We start from the raw sequence: 20,262 nt of genomic DNA, 5'->3' as shown, positions 1-20,262 counted from the left end.
CTGTGCAACTTGTAATTGTCTGCCTTGCCCCGCATCGGGGGTAAATGTGTCAAAACGGAAATCCTAACCACGTGACTGTTGTGAACCTACGTCTGCTGATTTTACCCGGTGCTTTTTTCTCCCCCTTAATATTCTGAATGAATTTTTTTTCTGACTTGGCAAGCTCTGAAGTCTGCTTCCTTTATTCTGAGATAGGTTTCCTTTGTATGCGCTGCGGGGTTCAGTTTATTTTCTACAAAAAAATGCACAAAAACCCCTTTTGTGGGTAGCCTTTTTACTATCACCTCTTTCCTCCACTTCTCTTCCGATTCAGAAAGTCTCATAAACTCACTTCAAGGGCTATCTTAAGCTTGTAGCCAGAGCTGGCGACAGTTATTACAAATAAATCAACTAGACAGGATGTCAGACTGTCTCTGTGGACAATCTCTGTGTTGTAGATAAGTCGGAATGTATCAGTTCGCATCCAGAGACCCACAGCTTCAGTAAAACAGGAACAGTAAGAGCAATGGAATTAAATAAACTATTTAATGTGGCAACTCCCTAGAGAGCTACTGTGAATTCTGTGTGGCTCAAATACCTGAATTGAGACTTACCTGGGCCATTGATACCATTATAGCCTTAAATGTAGGAGCTGGCAGGAACCCATTCGTTGGTCACCAGAATCTTTCAAATGCACAGGTGTGGTAATGGAAAGACTGCTCAATCTAAATTTATAATCTGTTGGGTTACATTCTGCTACGTTGGGTTTTGAATTCAAAAGATATACGAATGTTTTATAATCATAGAGCGGTGTTAACCAGTTTCATAATTATGTTTATTGAGCATTATTAGCAAAATAAGCCAAAGCTGTGGTCACAAATCAGCCTCTGATTTAGTGTGTAGTGCTCAGATAAACAACAAATAAGAGGGTAAACCTTTCTAGAACTCTACTGGCCAGGCATCCGTTTGTTTGATAAATAAGACGGTTATTGATACTTTGCCCCAGAGAACACGTCACGATTGTCCTCTAAACTTTCTCAGGCAGCAGCACAACTGCTTCTCCGAAGCTTCATCAGCACTGCGGGGAATCTTTGCTGCGTTTAAAGCACTCCTGCAAAACCACAAGTAACTGTCAAAGTCGGTTTTTCCACCGCTTCGTAGGTGATCTGATGAAGGGGTTGTTGCAGAGCGAAGCAGCGAATGAAAAAGCCCAGTCATTCCGGTAGATTTACCATCAAGCGTAACATATGGGTTACTTCCTTTCTCTAACTGAAACATCAATTTTCAGTTATTTACAGTGGTCGCATCAGCATATTAAAATGAGTTCATATGCAGTGTTGTAAGATGGAGATTGTTATCATTTTGCTTATTTTAAAATAATTGAATGCATTCGAAACCTTCTGATATTATGTATTGGAAAGTGTAACCTTGTGAGTAACAATCGCATGTGGCACAAAAATACTGTCGCGGTGGACTAAACCTTCAACCATTATGAGGAAAAAAATGGTCCAAACCAATTCAGTTAAAAAAGGTTTATTTTAGATTCCATGCAGAAACATGTTGAGAACATAGTACATGACAAATAGTACTTGACGAAAGCGTTGTTATCCCACCATGCTTTAAGCCATAAGATTTAAGGCAGAACAAACATTACTTTCAAAATGACCATTGAGAAACACAAAAACTATCTGAAAATATTTCCCCGCCACAGAACTTTTGGATGGCTTAACGCCAGTTCCCCGTTCCTGTGCAACTGCACATGTACTTGACATACAGTAATTTTATTCCTTATCATTAAGTCAGCTTTTCCCAGCAGGTGGTCATACATGACCAAAAAAAGAACACATTCTGCTGATCCCTTGTGCTGCTGCCCAAATGCAGTGATTGTTCCACCGGCCTTCTCAAACACCTGGAACGCACTGCACCAGAATCTTGATATGTGATGTGTTGCCCAGACCTTCACAGATCCACTGCTATTTAGTTTGACTTAATAGCTGGAGCAAAGATGAAGAAGGAGCATGGTGGTCTTTGTCCACTAAGCTTTCTTCTCCAAGGTCTCTTGTGCCGCTCAGTTCTATAGCTCTATTTAGTGTTTCATTTTTGTTGTAGCGTTTCACATTCCAACAAATGCACACAAATAAACAATACAGACTCAACAATACAGCAATACAGTACGGTGGTACATAAATGTGCACATTTTATAAGTTCGCAAAATATGTCAACTACAACAAGAAAGCAGCTGTGGATGCAGTAAATACATGGACTGGTCATCCAGTATGTATGCTATGAATTTTCCAGCAGCACAGTCAATAAGTCACAGCTCATTCTTCATAGCTAGAACCAGATGTGGCACACGAAATGACAATTCAGTCACAGGGAAACAGGGTTTTTCATAACTTGGTGAACTGGGAGAGATGGACATCAAGTGGACAAGATTTCAGCGGCAGCAGGTAAGTCTCATAGCGCTATTCTCTGCGTACAAGAGTCACAAAAATACTGAAGTGCAGAAAATGTCACATCAAGACATCAAGAGAAGTATCATATCTGAGGGAAATTACAACTAGTTGACAACGTAACGTGACGAATTTGGCAAAATTCTGTGTAAAAATCCATTTGATGTGGATTATCTGACAACACTTTTTTGGATTTCATATAATTTGGTTTGCGGTAATTTCTCAGTAACAAAAGTACAGTCTATTGTTAGGGTAATTAACTTGCACTACGCTGAGCTGTGAACGCAGTCATCACTAAAACTCATTAGGAGGGTGCGTTTTTATGGACACCCCACTAAAACATCCGCTGCACAGACAAAGATCTGAGCTATTTATTTTGTAAATGCTTGTGCTGCATTTTAGCTCCACCCGGTCTGCAACGACTTCTCACCATAACATCTGAAGGCATCCAAAAAGCATTTCTGACACAAAAAAACAAACTGAGCATAGGAGAAACTTCCGGTCACCTGGGCTGCGAAGTAAATAAAGCGTGTTCCCCTTTAGCCAAACTGCTACACAAAAAGTTTAAACAAAGTTTAAACGGAAACTGCAAGACAATACTGGAAATCGTTGGCAGGGATCAGTGCACAGACGGCTGTTTTTACAAAACCAACAAAAATACAAAGGCAGATGACCTCATGTGAAGAGTAAATGAAAACTGTTATCTCCATCTAAAGACACTGTAAATAGGACATTTTGCTGTTCAAAGAAAGCAAAGATTTTAGCAATATTATAGTTTGTTTTCAGTCCATCTCTTCCCAGATCCCTTTTATAAATGAATATACCATACATAAATACAGAAATATATATATATATATGAGTAAAATGTATTTCATACTTATGTAGCTTGTAATTAACACTGTAGTGCAACAGAGTAATTGAACTTTATACACACAAAGCTTAAAAAGTTACCATAGTGTATTATCCTAGCTCTAAGCTCATGGACAATTATTTTTGGCCTTACATTACACAGCTTTTGATTAAAGATTTGGTTTTAACCAATTAACATTCTCATCTCATTTGCAATTAGGTATTCACATGTAAACAGCACACATTGAATTACCTTTGCAGAAAATATACACAAACTGAATTTTTGTCTATATATTTGCATTGTTCAGAGGTGCACTAGGTGAACACGGGGGCCTCTAAAATGATGCACCCTTTTGTAAGGTTCATTTGCAGTTCAAAATAAGACAGTAATGTCTCTTCTTTGTAGATGGGAATGACAAGGCTTCAGCATCAAGCATAGAAACAGCATTACATTACATACATTCTTCTGTATAGCGTGCTGAATTTGGATTTAAGTAAATGCAATTAATGTTGAAATGACCAAATGCGGTCTGATGTATCATAAACACATCACATTCTTTTACTTATCCATCCCCTAAAACAACTGCATTGGCACAATTCAAATTTAGCTTGGTCCTTGAGGTACATGTGTTTGCATGGACAGCAAAGTGCAGAAAGACATTTTGTAAAGATTAACAACAAGTACGTGAAATGTAAAGCTTGGTTCTCTGGTGCTGAAAAGGTGGCACAGAGTTGCCTGGCAATAGTTATGATGGTGGGCAGAGGGTGCGAGCCCTACACAATCAGGCATAGTGGTGGGTGTTACTCCGTAACATTCACATTTGCAATCAGTATGCATCTTGTGTCAAACTGCATAAATGAAATCAATGCAGTCCTGCTGTATGCACACCTTCAAGCTTTGGGCACTTAAAAACATTTGAGGTAGCATGGAACATTCACACTTACTTCCTCTGCTGGCGCTTGTGTTTCTTTAATGAGTGATGTTGCAGCCAGCAGACCGCACGGGGGTTGTAGCTAAAAGTCTTGTAAAGAGGCCTTAGCCTATTAGTGATATGCTTAGTGTCATGACCTTCAACACAGAAAACTGGTGTGCGTTCTCTCAATGTAGACTGTTTCCCAATGGTTTTGCAAACCCCCTCAAGGTAACCCTACAAACGAGCATGAAGGTCTTTTGATCATTCTGCTGGATTCACCCTTCATCGTGGTAGTTGAGAAGAGTTCTGATATTTGACCAATGCAGGGCTTGGGTAACGGTTACATAGGAAGGGGCAGCACACTAATCCTAGATCATATCTGAGAAGACGTTAAAGTCACCACCTTCTGCATGGGAAATATGAGGTTCATTCATTTCGTGAGCTTTTCCCCACAGAATTGGGATACTACTGTATCTTCTGTGCTGGACGCATGGATTCTTTGGCATAGTGGGCCATTTGCAAATGGACAGCGGAGCATCAGACCAGCTACAGTCACACCTGCAGGGGCTGGCTCATTAGTCCTTGACATCTGGGACAACTGCCACTTGGGAAACTGTCTTCTTCACCCGCAGGGCCGTGAGCCGGGCAGCACCGTTGGCGTACCAGCATTCACGCATGATTTTGCCCATCACTCTGAGAGCCTGGAAGGTCCAGAAATTCACAAGAGTTGGCAATTCAAGTTTCCACACTGCACTGGTATGTGTTCAAGACCTTACTACAGATCATGTCACAAAGTCCTCTTGCATCACTCATCTACACTGGTTTTTACACACCAGTGAGTCACTGCAAGCATCTTTTGCAGTCAAAATAAAGTGTACAGAAGTGGTAAACCCTGGCCACTGTGGCATTCCCTTTACCTCACAGCTCTGCCATTGGTTGGGAATGTTGGGTCTCAGCTTCTGTTCACAAACAATCCTTCTCATATCCTCTATGGAGGGATCTGAAGGCACCATGTCATAATAAGGCAACTGATAATCTTCATATATTCCTGTACAAAAAGATGGCACAATTATTACTACAATGTGTACCGTTCCATCTTTTTTGTTTTTGTTGAAAGTAGCGTGAGTTACATGGATCCCCATTAAAACAGAACTATTATGTACTTTTTTATACTATGTGTAGTTCTAATTTTTCACATATACTTGACTCAAGCTAGGGTTTTTTTAATTCAAAAGTATTTCATTATGAAATACTGTTTTTAAAAAACCGAGCACAGTGAATCACTACACTTCCTGAGAACTTCTTTCACTAATCAGTTACACTTGTATTCTTGTTTAACTGGGACCAATCTGTGTGTTTGTTGTTTCAGACACAGTACCTCTCACAGAACACCTCCGAGCTAGTTCCCAGAAGACCAGACCCAGGGAGTACATGTCCGCTCGCTTGAACAGCTCAAAGTTGCTTATATTGATTGTTTCATCCAGGATTTCTGGGGCCATGTACCTGTGGCCAATAAAGCCATTAACTCCTAATACATGCTCCTCTTGTAAGGCCATAAACCATGACGCATACACTTTTTTTTTTTCCAGAAATGGACGCAATGTCCTAAGAACAGGGAGGCCACACTGGCATTCTGGAAATAAACAGCAGCATCATCTGAACTTTTATTACACAAGCTGCAGACCATCCGATTTCCCTAGTGTACACAGGCAGAAAGTTTCACAAACAACAAAAGTGAAACCGTACTAGGGTGTCCAAGGCGCAGCACCCCTGCCTCTTTTATCTTCCCAAAAACATAACATTTATGTAAACAGATTTCTATATTTTACATGAAAAAGAAATAAAAGTGTAATAATGGCATAAGAATATGGAAGAATATCCATTTGTACTTTCAAAATTTATTTCCAGTGTATCTGCCGCTTGCATTTACTTTAAGCAGTGTAGGCCCTTACATATGTCAGGCACAAATATTTGAAGAGAAATGTAAACAACAGCATAATGTAGAAGATGCCAGAATTTCCAGATTTCGCCCATACCTCTTTGTTCCTACTCTGTGATTAGACGGTATGTCAATGGAGTTGGTGACAGAGTCGTGCTTCACAGCCAAGCCCAGATCGGCAACGGCTGCCGTGCCATTTTTTTTCACCAGGATGTTTTTGGACTTCAGGTCTCTGTGAGCAATAGCAGGTTTTCCTGTCGAAGAGAACATTTCAGTTCATTGTCCTTCAGCAAATATCATATTTACAGGTTTTTTTTTTTTAATAAATAAGTTCATTAAAATTGATTCATTGTGCATGACATTAAATTCAAAACCATCAATTTTCACATACAATTAGACTGAATTAAGTGAAATTTTCTCTCTGTGGTACTTTGTGGTACTTTTGGCTCTTCTTGCAACACTAATACAATAACTTAGGACAATTTTAAATCTATTGGTCTTATGTTTTGTTCCTCTACATTGACCGCAGGCCCCTGTGCGTTTGCGGAGGTGTTTGTCCCATCTCGGCAATTGTCATGCTTTGACGTGCCTCTGACCCCCCAGTCCCACCTGGACTCACCCTGAGTGCCGATGATTTCCATGTGCAGGTGGGCCAGCCCGCTGGCGATAGACAGGGCCAGGAGGAGCATCGCATCCACGGAGACAGCGTACCTGTTCAGGTGGTCGAACAGGGAGCCGTGCTCATGGTATTCTGACACCAGCCACAGTTGGGTCCATGATCCATTATCTGCAATGGGGAGGAAAACAATGGTTTCTTCCAATGCAGAAAGAACGTATTTATAACCTTTTCTGGGTGTAGTCTGCCTCCTTTACAAGACAAAATTGCCCTTTCACGGCAAATTCCTGCCAAATCTTTTCACAATGGTAGCATATTGCAATTCTGAATTACATAATGATTCTGTGTCAAAACACCAAGCTACTTCACTAAAATGATTTATTAAAAGTCTTACAGACTGACTTTGAAAATATAAAATTCATAAACATGAATGACGGAAATACATACTAAATAAAAATTGCCAATACAATGCCAGAATTCAGCACACATTACCCAGGAGCAAACAAACAAGTAATACATATTTAACATTTAAAGCTCTGATGCATTTGCCTGATATCTCACTTTTCAGTTGTGGGGAAGGTCTGATTATTATTAAATGCTCCCATTTTGGGTACTGATCTCCATCACGTCTCATAACGAAACAGATTGCTGACATTATAGATTTAATTTTCAATTTCAACATCATAAAAAAAACTGACGAACATAAGAATGCACTGATAACAATACGGCCATCAATTAGTTGTTTGACAAATATCTTCTTTCACAACATAACGCCGCCATTTATAGTTTAATATCAGCTTCAAATATGGGAAAATACCACTCTCCAAGAAATTCATTTTGTAGTTTAGCAGAAGCTTCAGTGCAAGCATACTGATTAGATTTTTCACCTGTATTAAACACTTTGCCCTCAATATCCAGGAATTTGGTTTATTGAAAACAAAGGCTTCACTGCATCTTGGGTTGGGGAAACAGACACGGCTGGAGAACAATCATTTTGTGCTTATGGTAGTATAGTAGACTCACAGTGTGATATCAAGTAGCTATAGCAGTTCTGGCACTGATCGGAAGTACAAATTATGATTATTTGCTATGGCCCACAAACCCCTCCAAACAAACACAATAACTCAGAAACACTGGACAGAAATAAACTAATTCTGAAGTCACTAAATCACATTTATTAAACAACACAGTTAACAACAGTCTGTAAAGCTAAATATTCAGAGTCTATAGGGCACAAAAATGGCTTAATATGGCAAAATAAACTAAGTCATGTCTTTATATGACTAAAAAAGCATCATAAAACAGTAACTGTGGCCCTACATTGAAGCTTACCACTGACAAGGATAGATGTTTATTTCAGAATAATTTGTAAAAACAACAATCCAAGAGCCTCTAAAATAACCACATAAAAACTGAACCAACATCAATGCAACCCAGTTCCAACAAAAATTCCATTGTGAGCTTTGCAGTGCTCATACAGGGCTGACATTTCAAAACCAACTGCATCCAGAAAGTTGTGCAAAGATGCATAACCTGGAATAATGAGCAAAAACTTGACTTTTAAGCAGCTGGAAAAAAGTATTATGTGTAATGCCTTTTCCTCTTTGTTTTTTTTCCCCCAACAACTAGATGAATTTGTCTGGAGATGTCCAAAGGACAAATTAACTCAGATTGTTTGTTGCCAAGTGGTAAAGCAATGTTGGATCTGCAATAGTATGAGCAGTCATCTTTATTAAAAAAAGAAAAAAAAAAAGGCAAGTAAAATGGAGCCATTTTACACAACCTGCTGAATTCCAAACGTCTTATATTCCATGACAAAACTGGCACCACACATCATTAACAGATTCAGGTCTCTTTTGTGGACACCAGGATAAGGTCAAACACCTTCTACGGTCTTTCTTCTCATTATACATAAACATCACTGAACATCTCAAGCGCAGAATGGTGGAGCAGATTTCCTTCTTGAAGAATGGTTCAACATCTCACTACATCAAGAGCAATTCTTGTATGATATAATTCCAAAAAGAACATACAGCAGCTGGTCTGTATTTCACAAATCATTTAAAAAAGATCTGCTCTAGTAATTAGTACCTTTGTTGTCAGCAGCAATGAAGCCCAAGATGTTTTCATGCCGAAGAAGGATGGTCTGGTAGATCTCTGCCTCCCGAAACCAGGATCTCTCGTCCCTGGATGAGAAGATCTTGACAGCCACATCTTCACCTCGCCATTTACCGCGCCACACCTCCCCATACCGCCCTTTCCCAACAATTTCCTGCAGGACAATGGTCCGGGCAATCGTCCGCTGAACCAGCAGTGGAAGCCCTGGGGGAGGTAGGGTGTACACTGTGATCAGTGCTTAATGCAGTCAACGACGGCAATGAGTAGCACAGCGGTTGAAGGCCTTGTAAAAGGTCACTGGTTCAAACTCCTTAAGACACCCCTCAAGGATTTTTTTCTGAATTGCTCCAGAAAATGATTCCATTGTAAAAATGGGCAAAACTGTTAGTCACTTTGAACAAAAATGCTGGCTAAGGGACATAATAGTAGGAAGGGAAAAACTGAGCTAATCTTCCAGATAAATGCATTCATTGAATTTAAGGCATTCCTAACTATGATATTAAACACAGCAAGATCCATTCTATTCTTCCAGCGGCAGGATAATACAAGGTTCATTTTGAAAGGTCCGTGCTGCCATCACGCAGTCCCGCAACCTCAAGGCCTGACAGTTCTGATAGCCCTTACCTGATCCAGATCCTGAAGTGCTCATGTCGAAGATCAGGTCCTTCAGACACTTGTTGGGGGACATGAGGCTCTGGTCGTCGGGCGGGTCCTCCGCATCATGCTTGTGAGGACGTCGCCGACCACAGCGCTTCGCGTGGGCCGTGCACACGCCCAGCAGGGCACCCACACACAGCAGGCAGAGCGGCACCAGCAGCACCGCTGCCAACTCCAGCTTGCTCCAGCCAGGTGCCCTCGGAGGACTCTCTGTAGGGGACATACAGGGAACTGTCGCTAGCACTCGCTGACCAGTTCATCTAGTTGTTTCTATGGGTCGACAGTCAGTGCCAATTACGGTTTTTGCACTTCACTCTTTATCCACGGAGAATATTAACAGAAACACCGAGAAAATGAGAAACTACAGCTCTCTAACGGAAGCTTAATCTGCTACATTAATGAATACAAATACAAATCACGACATGAACCTTATGCCCTCTAGTGGCATGTCTCTTTGGAATCCTAACTTCTTTCCAGTTTTTAGCTGCCTTTTGTTACCGATAAAACAAGGAAGAAGCTTAAACAGTTTTAATATCGTCTCAGCTGTCATGTTTAAACTGTACTCAGGTTCTTTCACTCTTGTTCCACACCACGTAATGTTGCACATGTATTTTACGATCATGTTTTAAACTTTATGCAGTCTGTCGGAGGAGGTGCTTCTTACTCTGGAGAAATCCAGCTCTTGCAACATGGCTCCGCGGAGAAAGAGTGCTGCGCCACACCAGGGAAGGGACAGGAATCTCCGTGTGTTGTTTTGAAACCATTTTCACTCTTTCCCCTAAAAATACACTAGGCCTTTGGGTTCACTTGGAGCAAAGGAGGTCTGGGAGCACAGCGACCTCAGGCACACCAATCAACAGAACATAACCCTACGGTTTCTACAGCACCTGGGCTCCCCCAGTGCCAAATCACGCTGCGTGTTGAGTTGCTATCGAAAACACCAGATATCACTCTGGTTTGGTATGCTGTTGGAGACCGATGTTGGTATGGTACTTCTGAGGAGGCGGGGGGGCACGTTCCTTGGCGTACTTTGTCCTGCGTGATGCTTCCTGTCTGACCATAGCAAACAAGCATGTCTATGGCCAATAAGGTCATTCTTCTGGTCATGTGGAGTGGAATTTTTACCTTTAAGCAGTTATAAACAAAATACAGCTGCTCAAATAAGTTTAAGGGGATATACACACACACACACACACACACACAGTGTCTGAAACCGCTTGTTCCAAGCACAGTCACAGGGAGCCGGAGCCTAACCCGCCAACACGGGGCGCAAGGCTGGAGGGGGAGGGGACACACGCAGCACAGGACGCCAGTCCATCGCAAGGCACCCCAAGCAGGGCTCAAACCCCAGACCCACCGGAGGGCAGGACACAGTCAAATCCACTGCTCCACCGCACCCCCTAAGGGGATACAAATAATAAATAATCAAAAGTATGTATAAGTGTGCAGTTTTCACATTTTTAAAAAGCAACACTGAACTGGCACTAATCGCACACACACAGTGACTGAAACCACTTGTCCCGAGCGGGGTTGCGGCAAACCGGAGCCTAACCCGCCAACACAGGGCACAAGGATGGAGGGGGAGGGGACACAGCCAGGACGGGACACCAGTCCATTGCAAGGCACCCCAAGTAGGACATGAACCCCAGACCCACTAGAGAGCAGGACCCAGCTAAACCCACTGCACCCCCTTGGCACTAATCTGTGCCACTAATTAATTCATTACATTTACAAACATTCATTTAGCTGACGCTTTCCTCCAAAGCAACTTACAATGTTAAGCTACTTACAATCATTTTCCTATTTATACAGCTGAGTAATTTTTACTGGAGCAATTTTAGCATAAGTACCTTGCTCAAGTGTATTACTCCTGGATGTGAGATTCAAACCTGTGACCTTTCGGTCCAAAGGCAGCAGCTCTAACCACTACACGACCAGCTGCCCATTAAATGATAAGTTAATAATTAATGTGAGGTAAATAAGAGACTGAATAATTAGTGAACCACAATTTCAAAACTTAATGACAAACCAACCATTTTTTTTCTCATAGAGTACTTTCTTTCGCTGATATTTTTGTCTGCACAGGATTATTAACTAACTGAAAATGAATTCATAGGCAGGTCTGTAATCTTCTTTTGATTTACAAATTTTAAAGCGAAAGATAGAATGAAAAACTATTTAATGGTTTCATAATTAGAGAGAAAAATCATGTTTCATTACCCAGAGTGTATTTTTGCGTTATGCCACATTCACTGACTATTAAGACCTCACTGTACCATCGTGTAGCATTAGAGCAACATTACACCACTTAGGATAATGACAGTACTTTGAAAGTGAGTCAGATTTAACTGTGATGTCAGAGACCACATGGGATTACGGGCCAACTATTAACAAGGGAAATAAATAGAACGTAAGTAAAGAAAATTGAAATTCCACAGAACATTTACATTGACACATGTGGCCCTTTATAACAGTTATAAAACAAAAAGGCTAATTTTATGAAGCCACTCTACTGAGTCTGGGCAGAACATAAGGCTTTTGCCTAAGCAAATTGGAATTGTCGCAATCACCATATCACTGGTAACACCCACACTACAAGTTGAGCTCTAGCCCACAAGGTCACGCTCCTACCAACACGGTCACAACCGAACCAATACCTCAGTTTCTGCAAAACTTCCAAGCCATTTTGCGAATTCCTGCTACCAAAGTGCATTAATCAGTGGCATTAAAAACCCAGAAGTGATGACTCTGTCCCGCATGCACTTTTGCCAGGTCTGGATGTGTTTCAGAGCCACTGAGAACTTCCGTCTAAAAACAAATACAATCAATGTGGTAACCGGGGGAACAGTCACTGGGGGCGGCCTACAGCCGATGATGGACCCCGGACCTCCTTCTGGTCACCCCCGCATCCACAGAAGAAACTCTGAAAACAACAAATTTCACAACAGTGCCGTTAATAGCACTAGACCTTGTCACCCATCCATCTGTTGCATTAATATCTGGGTGAGAGGTTCTGGCCCAGTGGGATGAAATGAGAAACCTCATCAACATAAGACTATATACCAACCCATTAAACATGTTCTACCCATCTTACTCACTTATAAATTAAGTACTCAATCAGACTGCAGCTTAAGTGGTGTACTAGACACCAGTGCACTACATTTACACATGCAGTCCAAAATGTAGATGAACTCGCTTTCTAGAGACAGCTTTCTTTGTTTGGAAAGAAAGGCATAATGATGGGGAATTTTCTGTTTTGTTGCCAGCGGATACTATGCAGTTCAGATCTGTGCTGGAAATGTGTTTAAAGGGCTCTGTACTTGTCTGGTACATTATTAACTGAACTTCTAGCAGTTAAAACACCTCACAGAGAGGAAAAAGTGAGTCAAGCTTATTTTAAGAGTCCATTAGGAGCCAATATCAGTGAACAGAAATTCCTGTAAAAGTGGCAGTCAATCAGAAGACACTGAAGATGTAAGATTTGAGGCCTTCAGAAGAGAACAAGAGAGAAAAGGAGATTTCTATTTTAGTACAAATTGCTGGTATTATATTCTTATTATCCCCTCGAGGACTGGAATCACCTATACAGAAGAGTCTGACAATAGAGCACAATTATATGCATTCAGAGGTGAAAAACAGACATTAACACAGGAGAAACAATTAGAAGTAACTAGCAAAGAAAATGTTTTCTTTAATCACACACATATATAGATCCAATAAGTAAAACCAATACTTGTGTTTTTTAGCATGATATATTATGTCACTGATAAAACCTCCACGTTGATGCAGCCTGGATGCCAACATTTCTTTATCACTGTTAATCAGGTTAACAATTTCGGGACAATAGAGAATTCCAGTAGTCCAGGTAGGATATAAGTACGGCCTGGACCAGGTGTTGTGTAGAGTTTGTTGCAAAATAAGGGCATATCCTACATGTGTATCTATCTACAGGACCAGGCTGTGGCTTCAATACATTAAAGAAAGACAGACTTCAGTCAGCCATTACTCCCAGGCCCCTTTGCCGATGGATTACACAAAATGTGCCAGTTGTCCAGATTGACAAAGAGTTCTCAACAAGATGACAGACCAGCTGGGAGGTGAAGAATCTCTGTTTTGGAGAGGCTGAGTTGTAGGCGGTTATCACACTTCCAGGCAGAAATGTCCGAGAGACATACGATACACGAGGAAATGTCTGTTGCTCCTGGAGGAAGGAGAGGAAGAGCTGGGTACCATCAGCACAGCAGTGGTGGTAGAATCCATGGGAGGCGATGACAGGGCCTAGGGAAGATGTCTAGATTGAGAAGAGTAGGGGGCCAGAACAGAGCCCTGTGGGACGCCAGTTGAAAGAGGTGGAGGGAATGATCGGGAGCCCCGGCAGACCACTTGGTAGGATCCACCTGAACCACTTCAGTGCAGCTCCTTTGATGCCAAGCTGTCTGAGAGGAGAGTAGAAATTCCACAACAAACTAGAGAGCTTGTATTAAAAGGTCAATAATATGGTTTTCACTGCTCCAGAAGCGTTAAAACTGCTTGGAGAAGGCCAAAGAGGTCGACAAATATTTCAAAATCACAAAAAGGAAAAACCAAAGGTGAGCCCAAGGGTCTAACCTCAAAAAAGATTTAATTTTACACTAATAGTTTTAAACTTCTTCCATTCCTCCTTTCTTATTTGGTAAAAAGTACAAGGACAGACACACACACTTTCCAAACCACTTGGCCCATATGGGGTCACAGGGAGCCAGAGCCTAACCTGGCAACACAGGGCATAAGGCTGGAGGGGACACACCCAGGACAGGACGCCAGTCCGTCACAAGGCACCCCAAGCGGGACTCAAACCCCAGACCCACCAGAGAGCAGGACCCAGTCCAACTCACTGCACCACCACACCCCCTATTACAAGGACACACACACACACACATTTTCAGAACCGCTTGTCCCATACGGGGTCACGGGGGAACCGGAGCCTACCCGGTAACGCAGGGCGTAAGGCCGGAGGGAGAGGGGACACACCCAGGACAGGACGCCAGTCTGTCGCAAGGCACCCCAAGCAGGACTCGAACCCCAGACCCACCGGAGAGCAGGACTGTGGTCCAACCCACTGCGCCACCGCACCACCGCGCCCCCCTACAAGGACACTTTCTTACTAAATGAAAGCAGACAGACACTGGGAGAGGCAGAAAGATGGGAGATAAGTGGTGAGGTTTTTGCCTTGAAAAGCCTCACTCTACATGTCCTTTGAATGCCAACACCTGCCCCAGTAGTGAAAGAACGTGATCTTCACTCATCTTTGTGGATAAAGCAACACAGTGTCACCCAAAACCTTTTGAAAAAGTGGTTCACCAATAAGCCTGAGCTCAGCATGGAAGATTGTCTCCTTAGTGGTGGTACCATCCCCTACTTCATGTCTCAACCAATCAACAATTGGCAATCACACATTTGTAAACAGCATATAATTTCCTTGACTGCAAGTGCTAAATCAAGTTGTCATTTACTGTATTAATTGCACTTGTCATTCAGAAACATAGATGTGAATCAATACACAACTGCCATGTAGTACAGATAATGGTCTAGAGTATTGTTCTTAGTCACTCACACTTTAAGACTGACTTTTTTTTGCATTGTTCCCACTTTCATCCATGTCTGGGGACACAATCATTTTGAGAATAAAATTGTCTTGACCTGAGCCCTGGAAAGTTCAATCTGCAACAAAGTTGCAGGACCAAGCAAGCAAAACATACCAAACACCAATCCACGAGGTCCGCTAGCCACAAAGTGGACCTGGCAAAGGTTTCTTTAATTGCCACCCTGGACCATGCAGAGGTATTTTAGAAGTATGACTGGCATGTCACTGACGGCAGGTATTTAAAAACTGCGATTGGCACGTCACACCGGCTACCAAATGGATAAACCCAGCTTGCATCATGTCACAGGATACGTAAATCGGATCAGGCCTTCACCCATCTGACTGGGTCAGTCTGGTGCAGAGACTGGCTTCACCGTTGGGTGAATATTCATTTATTCAACAGGAGCTTTCGCACGGGATATTTATGGTCTAGCCCCGGCACCAAACGTCAATACAGACTCCCGCTCTGACTGCTCAGCGCTGCCTCTGCCATTTCATTTGGGTACAAGTGAGACCCAGTGAAGCAGCTGTTTTTACCTGAGTGCAAGTGCAACAATTTTCTGTTGCAGAAGCTTGTGAAGCACCATTTTTCCCCTAGGTGCAAAAGCAGTCTATCACTGCTGCTGAAGTCCATAATGGAGCCGTTTTACCTGGGTACAAGCGTAAGGTCTCATTGTTGCAGAAGTCAGTGAAGCAGCAGTTCCTCTTGGACACATTCCGTGAGCTGTAGCAGAAGACCTGGCCCTTCATCTCAGAGGGTGAGAGACAGGACTTAACAGCTTCTTCTTTCCCGTCAATCAGCATCACCGAGTTCCAGCAGGCCCCGTCTGCCCCCGTCTCACAGGTTTTGTTGGTGCACAGCTGGCATACACACTTAAGGCCTGCGGAGAAGAACAGGACCAATGTTTCGATGAACACTTGCGTCTTCCCACCAGAGCATTCACTTCAGTGTTTTTACTATGAAAAGGGTAAATGGAAACATTTCTGCAGTTTGGTATTAAAGCAGAAAACCACTAAGATGCATCTTTTGCATATTGAAAATATAATCAGCTTAGCTCAAAATTTCTTGTAAAAGCTACCACGCCACCTTTGCCCACACTGATGGTGTTAACCTCAAAGATTTTTTCCAGTCCATCTGAAACTCAAATTATCCAAAATAAAGGGAAGGAAAAAGTGGAAGAAAAAAGCTTAATGTGAAGCAACAACAAAGTGTCTATTGCACGGGAGGAGCTTATTGTGGGCAAAATCCAGGCAAGTACAGATTTCTGTTCATAAAACCTCCATGCTTCTTGGTGAATGGTGGTCAACACATAGTTTAAGACACCTTACCGCAAAAAGGCCACTTGCCCCTTGGACGCTACGACTTCCTGTTACCATAACTTGACCCTCTCTCCCACGTCGAGGAAAAAAGCAGTGTAACACAGCTTATCTTAACACCCAGATAATCTTGATTTTCCCTTGGTATTTCTGTCCCGCAGAGGCCAAGACCAGCGCAATGGGAATGCCATGCTTCTCCCTGTTGTCATATTAAACTAATGCTGCAACAACCAAGTAAGTTTGTCTTAAAATTGTCTCTAAATTACCCTTAGTCTGCATTACGTTGCCACGGTATCTAGCACCTTGGATAAAGGTGTCAGCTAAATGCTAGTTAAAAATCATTGTACGTTGTTTTGGGTTACAAGCATCTGCTAAATGTATAAATCTATACGTCTACCACACAACTGACAGGAGAGACAAAATACTAATTTTGTTTGAATGAACGCAAAGAAATACCTGGAAAGTTGAAACAGGGGCCTTTCATGAAACATCTCGTAAAGGTGAACTCTTGTTACTGAAATGGGCGTATCTCCATATACGTATAACTATGCATAAATCCTGAAACTAAAGGCCAAAAAAATTAATTAAAATTCTTTACAACTTTTTGACACTGGAACTTCAAATTTACAAAATAACACCATTTCAATAAATTGTGACATTGTACTCAATGTAGAACTCGGGTTCTTATCCGATGAACTTGCTCACGAAGACAGATCTTCACTAATCTTAACGTCAAGCAGGTATGAGGGACGCACTCCGAGTGCTAACTAGCGCTGGTTATCCCTTCCGCTTTGAGGATCACTGCATAAATACAGCACTTTAATAGTTAGGATGAGTTTATGAAACAGGTTCAAGTGTTTTGCTTTTCTGTTTTTAGTTTTAAGAATAATTCCTAAGGTACACTGGAATCAATAGATTTCTTTTTATGAAGGTAGTCAAACACTCGGAAATAATCACTGCTGCTCTAAATCGAATCTCAAGGGCCATTAGCGCAAGTGTGCTTGTGGTAAGAATAGTCCTCATTTTGGTATACTTCTCACAAGCCTTGGATAAACTTCGCAAGGTAGTTCTATCTAGTGTACACTGTGTGAAATTGCTTTAAATTTGAGGAAATGCAAGACTCCTGGAATGAATGATTACAGCTGTCCTCCCAACAACCTGGGGCTGTTTTCAGAGGAACCAGCAAGACACACTTTAGGGAGCACATGTGAATGGATTTCTCTTTTTGCTGACCAATTGTAAAGATGGGCTGACACTTAAGGCTGCAACACGGAAAGCTGAACCGAATTTAAAGACACTTATCAACCCCGAAACAGACGTAGTGCATGAGCATTTAAAAAAACAACTGTAAAATGAACTCTTCCTATTTTACATGGAAGGCAATTATACTAAGAAGAAAAAAAAGAATAAGGACGAGCATACATAAGAAAGACCTATCCTGTCCCTTTTGTCCCTCGCTATCTTCAGGTCAGCTAGCCCTTTTCATCTAGGAGAATCCAGCAAGTTCAATATGAGTGCTGTGGGGATTGTTGCTGAAGTCATGGAGCTGGTCAGACTTGATCGATCAATCGATCGATCGATCGATCTATCTCTCACGTTGTGGAATTCCCAAAAAACTCTGGACAACAAACAGCAGAAGCAGCTGCACAGACAGCTGGATATGTCTGTAGTCTAATGAACATACTCTTAAATTTATATGGTGCACATCTGGCCTGGGTGATGCACTATTACCCAGATATCATGCTGAAACAGTGCTGCTGTTCCAGCTTTTTCACCAAAGAAACAAACTTGAAACTCAAAAAGCATCGTGGAACATCACCACCAGCACATAAGCAAAGTTACAGCAGAAATGAAAAAAGGGGTGATCATTTTTAAATCACAGAAAAATGAGACATGAATTTGCCTCTGAAATGATACAGCAAACATCAAGCAAGACCACTGGGCAAAAGTTTTACATTTAGCTGATGCTGTTCTTCAAAGCAACCTACAACTTATTCACCAATTTATACAGCTGGGCAATTTTAAGGTAAGTATCATGCTCAAGAGCACTACAACTGAAGGTGAGATTCAAACCTGTGCCCTGGAGGTCCAAAGACAGCAGCTCTAACTACTCTGCAACCAGCTGCTCTTTAGAAGTGTTTACCTATCAGCTCTAAAAGTAATAATGCAGATTAGGTAAGACCCAGGATATTTTAGAGTTCATCTGAAAACACACTTTTAGTGTATGCCTTATTAAAATTAGTGAATTCTAACTAGCAAAAAAACAGAACATTTCTAAAGTTTCAAATAAATTACTTTTTAGTTAAATTAAAGATTTACATGATCGAAGGTCATCCTATTGCCAAAATAGCTATAAAATTCTGCTTTCCCAGGGATTTCTCAGATTATCCATTAATATTGAACCATTTAGCTGCTCTGTTAATTCGTAGCTAAATATTTCACAACTATTTAATATTTTACAGACTAACACCGGAGCTCTATAAAACTTAGAATTATCTTATTTTGTAAAACAGATTTTTTCCCTATAATTTGAGCCAAACGTGCTATTTTGGACTTAGTTTGTTGTTTCCCAGTTATGTCTAAAAGTTTTAAACAGTAACCTTGGTAATAAAGTCACGTTGCGTACTGGCGACTAAATCGTGCTAAAACGTCTTAACACTAAGACTTTAAATGTCTTGAGTTAAAATGTTACATTTATTGTTATATTACAGTACTGACGTCCTCGCTCAAGCAGACACTGCAGCTGCTGCTCTTTCTATTCTGTACTGTGGTTCCGCACTGTTGTATACAGAGTTAATATTCTTGTTCGCCAACAATAGACATGATTTCTGAAAATATTTTCTGGGGCTTTCTACATTTGATTTTCATGACTCTTTCCATTTTACTTCGCGCAGTGAGCCCGTAAGAACGATGATCGCTGGAGGAAAGTCAAAGTGAGTACACGTTCACGTTCCCATTTTACCTAACCCTAAATCCTAGCTAACCCTAACCCTAACCCTAACCCTAGCTAACCCTAACCCTAACCCTAAACCCTAGCTAACCCTAAACCCTATTCATACCGAAACGGGCTCAAGAAGCAAGCAGCCGTCGGTGTCGCTCCCGTCAACTTCATTCAAATCCCTGCTGCCTGCACTTGTTGCGCACAACAAGTCACACTCCTGACCGACTTGTCTTGAGGAGTTTTTCTCACATTGCCGCGTACGTGATGAACGCAGACAGATCGCGGCATACAGAGTGAAATATGGCATATATATATATATATCATCATGCGCACTTTGAATGAATCCCGCGCTGTTACTAGTTACATTCATCAGTTACATTCGCTAAGCCGCCGCCGGCTCTAGACTCTGGATTAACGCCGCGGTGAACGGACGGCGCAGCCACGAAACGCACATGATCATCATGATGTTCGTGTTTCGCTGGTTAAACAGCGTAAACGTGAAGGTAAAACCTCTTCTTGTTGTACATCATCACATCAGCATGTCAGAAAACCTCAATGCGAGCGAGACGAGGGGGGGGGGCGGGCAGAGACGCACGGTCACGGTGGTGCCGGCGGCGGGGGGTACCTGTGCCGAGCTGCGCCAGGTACAGCAGGAGCAGCGTCGCCGCGGTGGTTCCCGCCGCGGGACACCGCCGGGAGCGAGCCATGGGCCGGGCGCGCGGGCGCGCGTGTGCGGGCTCTACCCTGCACGCACGCTCATGTCACACTTCTTCTCCGCTTCTCTCTCAAGTCCTCGTTCCTCGGGCTCGCGGCTCCGTGTGACACGTGCATCCGCGCGGGCTGTCAGTGGCCGCGC

General features: G+C 42.2%; 1 protein-coding gene across 2 annotated transcripts; it reads right to left on the bottom strand.

Annotated features, from left to right (window-relative positions):
* Window positions 1-3,323: 3,323 nt before the first annotated feature.
* Window positions 3,324-20,262, bottom strand: acvr1c (activin A receptor type 1C). 2 transcript variants are annotated; one of them, XM_029256949.1, is made up of 9 exons: window positions 20,032-20,262; window positions 15,799-16,029; window positions 9,493-9,735; window positions 8,842-9,072; window positions 6,754-6,921; window positions 6,232-6,388; window positions 5,574-5,698; window positions 5,113-5,243; window positions 3,324-4,896 (listed from the first exon to the last, which is right to left on the bottom strand). In XM_029256949.1, exons 1-9 carry the CDS (start codon window positions 20,111-20,113, stop codon window positions 4,771-4,773), a joined length of 1,494 nt encoding a protein of 497 aa, XP_029112782.1. In that variant the 5' UTR covers window positions 20,114-20,262; the 3' UTR covers window positions 3,324-4,770. The 2 variants fall into 2 exon arrangements, with proteins under 2 accessions (XP_029112782.1, XP_029112783.1); XM_029256950.1 differs by having other exon boundaries at window positions 5,113-5,195.

The sequence above is a fragment of the Scleropages formosus genome, chromosome 12 (assembly GCF_900964775.1).
Source record: "Scleropages formosus chromosome 12, fSclFor1.1, whole genome shotgun sequence".
NCBI lineage: Eukaryota > Metazoa > Chordata > Actinopteri > Osteoglossiformes > Osteoglossidae > Scleropages > Scleropages formosus.
Note: the sequence above shows the minus strand (reverse complement) of the source record. Positions and strands in the feature narration are given on the sequence as shown.